Source organism: Teleopsis dalmanni, chromosome 2 (assembly GCF_002237135.1).
Source record: "Teleopsis dalmanni isolate 2A chromosome 2, ASM223713v2, whole genome shotgun sequence".
Taxonomy (NCBI): domain Eukaryota; kingdom Metazoa; phylum Arthropoda; class Insecta; order Diptera; family Diopsidae; genus Teleopsis; species Teleopsis dalmanni.
The window spans coordinates 157035878-157046570 of record NC_051847.1 but is presented as its reverse complement, the minus strand read 5'-3'; the positions used below and the strand labels follow the sequence as shown (position 1 = coordinate 157046570).

Here is a 10693-nt window from a genome sequence, read left to right as displayed (position 1 = left end):
AAATAATTTATTATTATTTTTCATGCAACTTAACTAAACAAATACGATGTATTTGTTCACATTAACTTTATTGACTATACTTCATTTAACCACAATGGATAAAGTCCGTAACATGATAATTAATATTTTTTGTTAAGTAAGATTCTAAAGCTAGAATTTACAAAGTCAATACTAAATTAAGTTTTGAAAAAAATTAATTGAAGATTATATATAGTTTTTTTATTAAACTGGTATATTAAAGTCTAAGCATTTATCGTTAAAGCATCTTAGGTATCATCACTTAGTATGATAATTTCATTCTTATTTTCCAGTTAAATTTGAGTTAGATTCCTCGACTTGACCCCTTACACTCACTTGCTTAGATAATAATTTCTGATATGTAGTTTTGGTTAGTAACAAGCGATGTTCTACGGTAAAGTTTCGTGTTAACTCTTCAAAAGCATTTGCTTCTTCACTAAACTCATTCCAAAACTGTTTTTCGCCATTATAGTTACACAATTTTTTAAAGTTATTATATATGCTAATAGCTTTTTCACGGATTGTTGCAGCTTTGGTTACAAATCGTGCAAGATCGTCGCTGCTTAAATTCCAATTGGCAAGGTTTCCCACATAGCGACACAACCGGCGCATGATGTCTATGCAATCGGGATTGCGAAGCAACGACAATTTATTTATCTGAAACATCTTAATCTTGTCCAATATATCGAGACATCTATCAACACTTGCACTTTTCAATCCTAAGCATTTTCGTAATTGTTGGAATAGTGCAACAAAATCCTTCTCAGCAATGAGAACGGTTTTACGCTCAACCATTTTCGCATTAAGAATTGCAGAAATTTCAGAGTTAAGGTCTTCAAATGGAACTTCCACGATAGGCATGTTTTTTACTAAATCTGGTGTAATTTCACCAATTTCTAAACGTTCTTTTAATGATTCCGCTTTATTCCGTGCTGTGGCTTCCCATTCTACACGTTCACTAACAGATGAAAATGATTTCGGTTTATTCTTACCAAATGTTATGGCAATGCATTTTTGACTTGGAAGCATGGCAAACAACATGTTATTATAGTTTAATTTCACCGTTGCTGCTCTTGGATTATTTGAATTTGTGATTTTAGATGGTTTTGCCTCAGCACTAACACCTAAAGTATATTATACTATATTAGTTTAAAAATTTATAAATTAAAATAGCAAAATTAAAAGCTTATGTTTAAATTGTGTATAAATGTAGCTTTACAGTTGGTAAAGCAACAAGAGACTGATTCGATTCAAATTAACCAATTTATGCTTCCGTAAGAAATTGTGCCAACTATTCCAAAACACATGGTAGTCTCATAAAATCAGTTATTCACTTTACCAATGAATTAAATTTGCTATATATAAATGTTAAATCACTTAATTACCTTTCTGCAGAACTTTGCGATTTGCCCGCCTTGTGGCTACATCCTTGTCACTACAAGTATTATTGGCTTTAATAGCATCTTCGATTTCTTGAATTGCTTTGCAGAAATTGGGCTGATTTAATTTCCGTGCAGTACAAAATTTGTTTTTATTTTCTTTATATTTGAAAATATTTTGGACTTTAATCGTTGCGGTGTCCGCAGTTCCAAAGAAAAAAACTTTGTAATTCCTTGTACTGCCACTTGTAACTTTAGCAGGCCATGGTGGGTAGCCTTGAAGTCTGGCAAACACATAATCTCCCACATTGAATCGCTTAAACACTTTTTGCTTCTTAGGCATATTTGTTCTCCACAATTTAAAAATTATAGGTCTCAGATTCCTTCAACAGGCGCATTAAGATAAGCCGTACAAGTAACGCTGTCAATTTTTTTCCCGTTACATTACACTACGGCTACGCTACAAATACAGAGACAAAAATATATGCACCAGAGTTGTATTTTCTAATATTATTATTCAAATTTGATATTTTTAAGGTTTCCTTAATATTCTCATTTAACATTTATATACTGGTAGCTTGTTAAAGTTTACTATTATATTTAATAGTTTTGGAATAGGATAAATTAATAATTATTAAATTAATTAAATGAAAGTATTTTATACAGAAAACATCCTTTAATGAATGAATGTGTTTTATATAATTTAATTTAATTTAAAAATAAATGTATATGGAAAAATACTTTCACATTTCGGTTGATTGTTAAAAAAATGAAATTCAATTTAATGAGTATTATTCAGTATTACCTATGTCTTAAACATTTTTTCTCAACTATTCTCAACTAAAGGCAATTTGACAGAACTAGAAATTTCTGAATTTGTTAAAAGACTAATAGTATTTTGATAAAATTTAATATGTAGTGTTCCAAAATCAATCTTCGATAGTAACTGCCAATTCTATCAAAAATGATCTGGACTCAGCACAAGATTGTGATCACTGTATAGTTAACCTAAAATTATTTAAGCTACCCTCAATATCTTGATCCTTCGATTACAAAAAAAAAATTAGTGCATTCCATGCATAACGGCTGAAGTCAGTAACAAGTCGCTTTCATTTGATTATTATTGAATGTGAATACTTTTTTGTTATTAATATTAGATTACTGAATTATTGTTGTTGCTTCATTGTTTAAATTAAATAAATTCTTAAAAAAAATTGTGAAAATAAAAATACGAGTTTTGTTGGTTTATGTCAGGGCTGTCCAGACTAAATAAGATCACGGGCCAATACAAACTGAAGAAAATTTAGGCGCACAATTAATCCAAAATATATTTTCAACTATTATAGGTACCTGTTTATTTGAAAACCCTGTGTGGATCGCTTAAAACTTAATTAGAAGTTCTTAATTTTTGTGGTTAATTTTTATATTATTAGGAATAGGGATTATTACTATTTAAAAAGTTAAGCTGCGGAATCTTTTTAAAGATACTTTGGGTCAAATTATTTCAAAATATAATATGTTTAATTAAACTTTTCGCACTACGGAGAAACTCGACTAACATGTTTTCAAACTAATAAAAATATATTTAAGTAGTTTATTTGTATGTGAAGTAACTATAAAAGTAGCGTGAATATTTTGTGTAAATATTATCCTTCCACAATGAAAACGTATCTATTTTCATGGAAAATTGTAATAACCATAAAAACTTTAGAAATTTTATGTAACCAGAAATTCATATAAACGTTGCATTATTACATATTATGAGTAATTATTAGTCTTGGTATAAAAAGTAAAAATTTTCTCAACTCAACTTTCCATTTTTGTGTTAACGAAACCTTACACCATACAGTTTTCCAACCGGATTCTATGAAACCGAAGTGATAAGCCAGACGCCTCTAGAAAAATTCTCAAAGCAATATTTAAAACGCTTTAAAGTTTCCTAATTAATTTTGTGTTGGTAGATGATGATATTTATGAGATACTTTAAGTTTATGTATTTAGTTTAAATTTGTGTAAAATGAACATAAGTATAGTATACCATAAATGAGTATATAACAATGGAAATGGAAATTTATACTAGAATATTTAATAATAATAAGAAATGAAACAGACTAAGTAAATAGAGACTTCGTTAAGATATTGATACTTAAGATGTCCTCCTAAATATTACCAAAACTTATACAAAACAAGTAATATATTCTATTTTAACAACTGAATTTTCTCTCTAAAGTGGTGTATTCTAAGTAATTAGAATTATAAAACAATAAGCAATTCAACGATTATATATATAGTATATATTATAGTGTATTTAATATATATCAATACTTAGTATATCACTAAACATTAGACCCGTATAAGTTTAAAGGACTAATCTTCCATCTTTATTTTTGGGATATATTATTTATTCAATTAAGAAGTATTTATTACAATTATAATAAATTTGTTTCCACAAATCTAAGACTTCTAATTGGAAATCAATAATAAATATGATAAATACAAAAATTTTTATAAAGGCGTTTAAGATATGTTGTGCATATCTACATAAATGCATAGAGTTTTAAACATTGGATATCGATAAATTTTCTTTAACAAATGAATAATTTTCTATATATATCAATTTTTATAAATGACGTCATTGATAAGTTTAAAGGTAAGCTTTTGCACATATTATGAAGCACTGCTTATATAAAAAATCTAAATTTTCTATCAAATGAAATACGAGGGTGGTGTTATAAGTCAGTGACTTTTTGAATTTCCCGCGCAGTTACTCCAAATACAACAGTGCTGCCGTTAGCTGTAATCTACCAGTGGGTAACTTTTTAATTTTGAGCAAGCTACGTCGTTCAGTTGGTGTTTGATAGCCGTTCAAAGCAGACAACCTCGTGAATTTTTACGAAAATGGAAAAAAGTGAATTTTGTGTGCTGATTAGGCATTACGATCCTAAATCCACGAATTCTCCAGATTTAGCCCTCTGCGATTTTTTCTGTTTCCAAACCTAAAGAAATGAGGAAAATCACTTTTATCCATTTTCGTAAAAATTCACGTGGTTGTCTGGTTTAAACGGCTATAGAACACCAACTGAACGACGTTTCTTGCTCAAAATTAAAAAGTTGCCCACTGGTAGATTACAGCTGACGGCAGCTGTAATAATTAGTACTAAGATCTTAATCTTAGTACCGATTATTAGAATATCGATATGACCAGCAGCATATCGATGTTACCAGGACATCGATCAGTTGCATCAAATGTCGTTTCACTGAATTTTTGAAAGACTTGCTTTCATATAAACGAATTTCATAAAAATTAAGCTTATTTTTTAATATAGATTTTTCTCAGAAACTCAATTTTATCAGCGAAATTAATGTAAATAATATTATTAAATTTAAAAAATTGTAAAAAATTTATTGAAATTTATTTTTAAGTACATTACTTTATTTACATACATATATTTTTACACTACTTAATAATTTTTATTTGCCAAAAACAATTTGAATTGACACAAATTTACATTTCTTTAATATACCTAGAATAGATTTTTATTTCGTTTTACAAAAACGAAAACTGGACTTTTAATTTAATTAACAAAATGAAATCTCTTAATTTTAGACAACAACTTATACATTTTCATAGAAAAAATAAATTTAATAGTTTTTTTGTTTCGTTTCAGAAGACCATAGACTTCACTCACAATAATTTTAATATACTTAAATTTTCTCAATATAGGGTTTCATAATCCAAGACAGGTCACTTCCAAAAATAATTAAAGTTTCAACAAATCTTTAAATTTTAACAATTTCTTCTAAATACAGCAAATTTACTTGGATAATCTACTATGTATCTAATAAAAAAATTAATTTCAATAAATGTACTTTATTTTCCACTTATTAATTACCTTAATAATATCATAGCAGGTATTGTTGAGTATTTTAGGAACAACCAGAGCAACTAGAGCACATGAGGGAGGTGCTGGTGATAACATACTTTTATTTTTACGCAAAAATTTCAAACATATCGCTTGCCTATCCGAATAATAGATGTTATAAGTGATTGGTAAAATCACTCCGGCTTACGTTTAAATATCAATGATTTGATATGAAAAGCAATGGCGATATCTATAATATTTTCTTTGGGATTTGCGTTAAATAATACTTCAAAAAATTTATTCAACATTATTATATTAAGATAAAATAAAAAGTACTTACCGTTTTTTTAGCAGCACGAAGATTAATATAATTAACCATTAGTTAAATGTGGTGGGCTATACAGACTGGAAGGAAGCAAGTGATGTGAATTTCCACCCAATTCTGTATTATTCGTAAATAAGATTTTTTTGGTTAAATACGACTTCATAAATAATTTATATCAACTTTTAAATTATATATATACATATATATTTAAATTATAAATAATATTATACTAAAATTGTACTCACATTTTTATTCCAGTCTGCTTTGAAAATGTATTACTTATTAGCAACAAATTTGACGACGCTTTTTCTTCTTCTTGCACGGATTACGCTTTGGCTTACACGTTGGCTTCTTCTTCTTAGCACACGGATTGCGTTTCTTCTTCTTAGCACATTTATTTGGCTTCTTCTTCGCACAACCCTTTTTCTTCTTTTTCTTTCCACATGTTCCACATTCCATAGCTAAGTCATCGAGGATGCCTTCAATACTCTCCATATGGTACTTAAGTTTATCTTTGCATGGTAGGGTAGCCCAGGCCGCTCGCGCTGCTTTCGCAACCTGAACTAGTGTCAGGTCCTTGTTGGAAGCATAAAACTCCTCAATAAAATTTAAATAACTATTACTCATCTCAATTTCCTTTTAATAAAAACTTTTCCAACTCAAATAAAATTTAAACAAATAATTTTTGAAGAGCCAAATTTCGTAATTTACTTTACGTAAAATAAAAACTATATGACAAAATATTTTCCATTTATTTTATTAAAAACATTTTTTTAAACATTTGACATGAAGATGTGATTTCAATTTAAGAACTATAAGCAGTGAAATTAATTAGGTTTCACTTAGTTTTGTGGAATTGCTCTATCATGTTAACTATAATAATCAAAGTTGTAATTATTAATGCTGTAGAATATTATGTAAATCTTTGGAACTGGTTCATAAATAAGACCTGGGAAGCACATCGACGAAAAAAACGTATATCTAAATCCTGTGTCTACAATTTTACGCAATTTTTGGTCATGACCATAGGGCATAGTATATAGATTATAAGTCTCTGAATATACCATTTAACAGCTTGAAACTGTTAAATGGGTTATCTATGGGATGTTTAACTTGTGTTTGATTTGTTATACACTAGCGATCGTATTGATGGGCCATTTTGAATTTAAGGCCATTATGCCAGACCTTGTCAAAGTCTTTGGCTATGTCGAATATTATCATCCCGGTTGATTTTCGGGATGATAGAGCGGTTTGTATCAGCTACGAAGTTCTGGCTAATTGTAGTTCCGTGGAGAGATTATCCCTAAACCCGAATTGTTCGTTCGGAAGGATATTTAGAGCGTTCACCACTGTTTTTAGCCCTGCCAGGATTACTCGTTGTGCCAGCTTCCCCAGATTTGGAAGCAGGCTGATGGGACGCCAGTTCTAGTATTATCCTAAACTTTTAACGTTTGTTAATCTCACACATTATGAGAGTAAAACTTTAACAAATTTCTTCATGTTGAGTATAAAAGAGTCCTTTTATTTACGGGTTTGTCTTGCTGAAATTCGTAGCAATTATATCAGATTAGAAAATTTTATTTTTAAAAATAAATTTCGTTTAATATATAAATTAAATACACTATATTATATATACATTAAGACTGAAAAGTTTTCGGAAATTCTCATTTAAAATTCGCGCGCTGTATATTTTTCGATATTTTAAGTTTATGTAGTTTGGCAGCACTGTCCTTAATTACTATGCCAAAAATGAGCGCGATCTGTCAGACAGTTCGTTTACGGCAGCTGTTGAAACCAGTTCCCCTCAGTAGTGCGTTGCGAAATGTCTTCGACGGTCGTACGACCGTCCTGAAAGGCTTTGTACCACTCATAAACTTGAGTTTTCGATAAAACTGATTCCCCATAAGCCTTTTGTAGCATTCGCAACGATTCTGCACACGAAATTTCGTTCGAAACACAAAATTTGATGCAAACTCTTTGTCCAATATTTTTTTCCATTGTTTTTTTCGCAACGCACTACTGAGGTGAACTGGTTTCAACAGCTGCCGTAAACGAACTGTCTGACAGATCGCGCTCATTTTTGGCATAGTAATTAAGGACAGTGAAACTACATAAACTTAAAATATCGAAAAATATACAGCGCGCGAATTTTAAATGAGAATTTCCGAAAACTTTTCGGTCTTAATGTATAATGCTATTACATATCTCCGTATGTGTAAACACATTTCAATCAAAACTACAAATGATTTCAACTACAACTGACATATAGTTAAATATAAAAATATGTGATTATCGAACAATATGGCATTGCGAATCTAATATTGTAGAAATGTCAAAGAGAAATGTAAATTTTTAACCTCTACTTTCCCCTATGTTTACTATTGACATATATAATCTTTATTATTAACTGGTGAAACCAAGTTGATATAAATAAATATATACGATATATTTACACCAGTTTAATTTTTGGCCGTCAGTGGTTAGAACCAATACTATAATACTAATACATAATAAGGTACTATGAGATAATATGTCTTCGTAGTCGTATTGCTATAATTAAAGATAAACTGCCATTTTTTTAGATTACAGTGAATAAACAAGTTGTTGAATTTTTAATAATGTCATATTGCAAAACTTTTGGTAAAGACAAGGTAATCTTTGTGACTAAGGAGGATCATTCAATGCCCAGTATGGTAGAGTTGCCACCTCCTGAACCACAACCAGGTATTATTACAAGCACTGGTGAAATAAACTGGAGCTGTCCTTGTTTAGGTGGCATGGCTACTGGTCCATGTGGAATTCAATTTCGGGATGCATTTTCATGCTTCCATTTTAGCACAGCTGAAACAAAAGGTTCAGAATGTTTTCAACAATTCCGTCTTATGCAAGACTGTTTTCAAGAGTACCCATCTGTTTATAATAAGGGAAGTGCTAACGTTAAGGAGAATTCACATATCGGAAACTTAAACCAAACTACAACTACAGTAGAAGAAACAATTGCTGGTGTCGATAAAAATATCGCTTAAAGAAAATAGAGTTTATACTATCTTTAAGCCTTTTGATTATAACTTTTTTAAACAATAACAAATAAATTTATTATAAGAAAAGCTGTTCTAAAATAAATGTTATTTAATTTATTAAATTGTTTACTAATGGAATATAATTTAGAAACATTTCTTTAAAAAAACTTTGTAAAAAAAACTTTTTTTTTATTAAATATCTCAAATAACAGTATATAAATTTAACATATATGCACTTTGTTTTCTATTGTTGTGTTTCAGTAAAAAAATGATGTCATTTTTGGCGGGTATCAATATATACATCTCTCATCCACCTATCAGAGTAATAATATCACCACCGTATGTAAATAAAGAAATGGAATAAAGCTACGGGGGTTAGTATGAAGAATCTTTATAAGCAACAGCCATAATATAGAACCTTTTAACATATGACATTAAACCAGCCAGTTGTTAAAATTTTGTAAAGTTTATGAAGAATGACGTCAGATCTGCTCGACAATGTTTTTTTTCAGAGCCCAATTAGTTTTACGTCACACAAAGTTATAGTGTTGGCTTGGCAATATAACTTCATAAGTTTTTGTCTTAAATAGATTATGAATTTAAACAATAAGTATTACTTCGTTCTAATTAAATTATTATTATTTAATTAATAAATTGTTAAACTAATAATTCAGAAATCAAAACTTGGCAGTAATCTCAGCAAATTTTAATTGCGGTTTTCAGCTATATACATAATAACCCAAGGACTTCGGTGATGTTCACTTTGGAGAGTTCTTTGAACTATCCCCTTTTTTACAAAAAAAAACACGTTTCCTCATTATTTGCGGTTAAAGACATATTACTAGATAAATTTAAACATAAGTCCTTACTCGGCATCAATATTGAATTGATGATCAGTTAAATGTGAGTATAAAAAAGGAGCAAAATGAAAAAAAATGTCACATTTTTTTTGTTTTATATATTTTATCCACGATTCTTAAGTATAATAGACTGTAGACTTAACGGATGATCGCTCAACTTCACTTTGATTTCGCTTAAAATAAAATTCACTGCATATTAAAAGTGTTATTACATAGAACTTAAGATGATTTTTATTAGTAAATCTTATAAAAACAGATCCAATTTCTTGTCCTAACACTTGACATACCAAAGGGTATCATCAATGTCACATAAAACTACCAATTATATCAATACGATTTTACTTATATATTTTGAGGTAAAATCAATTTCAAATTTAATATATATTGTATGTTCTAACCAAACTTCCGTAAAGCAATCGCAATGGGAAAAACTGCTTCCATTTTTCAGGCAGAGGTCCATGCCTTAGAGCTTTGTGCAAGAGAATGCATACGTAGGGGCACCCGAGGTACCAACATATGCATTCTATCAGACAGCCAAGCAGCTCTAAAATCTTTAGCAAAATCCTTATTCCAATCAAAGCTGGTTTGGGAATGCTTTCAACTTCTCAACACCCTAGCATCGAGGAACTATGTTACTCTTATGTGGGTACCGGGACACGAGGGGCATGAGGGAAATGAAATAGCAGACATATTAGCAAAGAAGGGTGCATGTACTCCTTTCATTGGGCCAGAGCCCTTCTGCGGGGTAACAAATAGCTTCACAAACAACTTATTATGTGAACGGGAGAAACAGCATCTACTTGAACACTGGAGAGCCCAAACAGGCATGCGACAGTCAAAAAGATTCATTGATCCTGAACACATCAAAGTTGATGCTATCATCAACCTTAGCAGAAATGATATCAAAATCTACACTGAACTTCTTACAGGGCACTGTAGACTTAATTACCACATGAAGATTATAGGTGCGGTAGAAAGTGATTCCTGTCGACTCTGTCATGAGGAGAAGGAAACATCGGAACATGTTCTATGCAACTGCCCAGCGGTGGCAAGACGTAGACTCGATTACCTTGGTAGCGGGATCCTGGTCCCAAATCAAATAGGTAAAATAAAGCCCACTGCAATTATAAGATTTATAAATAGTCTAAAATTGTCCTAGTTGGGCCTATAGGCGCACAATAGATCTTTTAGGTCGGGGTGCACAAATAGCCTATTTTTAAATAATAAT

General features: G+C 30.3%; 3 protein-coding genes across 3 annotated transcripts; 1 reads left to right on the top strand and 2 right to left on the bottom strand.

Annotated features, from left to right (window-relative positions):
* Positions 1-219: 219 nt before the first annotated feature.
* On the bottom strand, positions 220-1851 carry LOC119685974. Its single transcript, XM_038100409.1, has 2 exons — positions 1404-1851; positions 220-1142 (listed from the first exon to the last, which is right to left on the bottom strand). Exons 1-2 carry the CDS (start codon positions 1738-1740, stop codon positions 301-303), a joined length of 1179 nt encoding a protein of 392 aa, XP_037956337.1. The 5' UTR covers positions 1741-1851; the 3' UTR covers positions 220-300.
* Positions 1852-5600: 3749 nt separating this feature from the next.
* Positions 5601-6318, bottom strand: LOC119685984 (sperm-specific protein Don juan-like). Its single transcript, XM_038100424.1, has 2 exons — positions 5831-6318; positions 5601-5702 (listed from the first exon to the last, which is right to left on the bottom strand). Exon 1 carries the CDS (start codon positions 6210-6212, stop codon positions 5868-5870), a length of 345 nt encoding a protein of 114 aa, XP_037956352.1. The 5' UTR covers positions 6213-6318; the 3' UTR covers positions 5601-5702; positions 5831-5867.
* Positions 6319-7928: 1610 nt separating this feature from the next.
* Positions 7929-8662, top strand: LOC119685979 (mitochondrial intermembrane space import and assembly protein 40-like). Its single transcript, XM_038100414.1, has 2 exons — positions 7929-8100; positions 8168-8662. The coding sequence occupies exon 2, from the start codon at positions 8204-8206 to the stop codon at positions 8609-8611; it is 408 nt and encodes a 135-aa protein (XP_037956342.1). The 5' UTR covers positions 7929-8100; positions 8168-8203; the 3' UTR covers positions 8612-8662.
* Positions 8663-10693: the final 2031 nt, after the last annotated feature.

Bases quoted from the DNA above. Each gene is read 5' to 3' on its own strand.
- LOC119685974 (XM_038100409.1), bottom strand. From the start codon at position 1,740: ATGCCTAAGAAGCAAAAAGTGTTTAAGCGATTCAATGTGGGAGATTAT. The intron at 1,143-1,403 runs GTAATTAAGTGA...AATATACTTTAG, and splicing joins TCGCAAAGTTCTGCAGAAAG to GTGTTAGTGCTGAGGCAAAA.
- LOC119685984 (XM_038100424.1), bottom strand. From the start codon at position 6,212: ATGAGTAATAGTTATTTAAATTTTATTGAGGAGTTTTATGCTTCCAAC.
- LOC119685979 (XM_038100414.1), top strand. From the start codon at position 8,204: ATGTCATATTGCAAAACTTTTGGTAAAGACAAGGTAATCTTTGTGACT.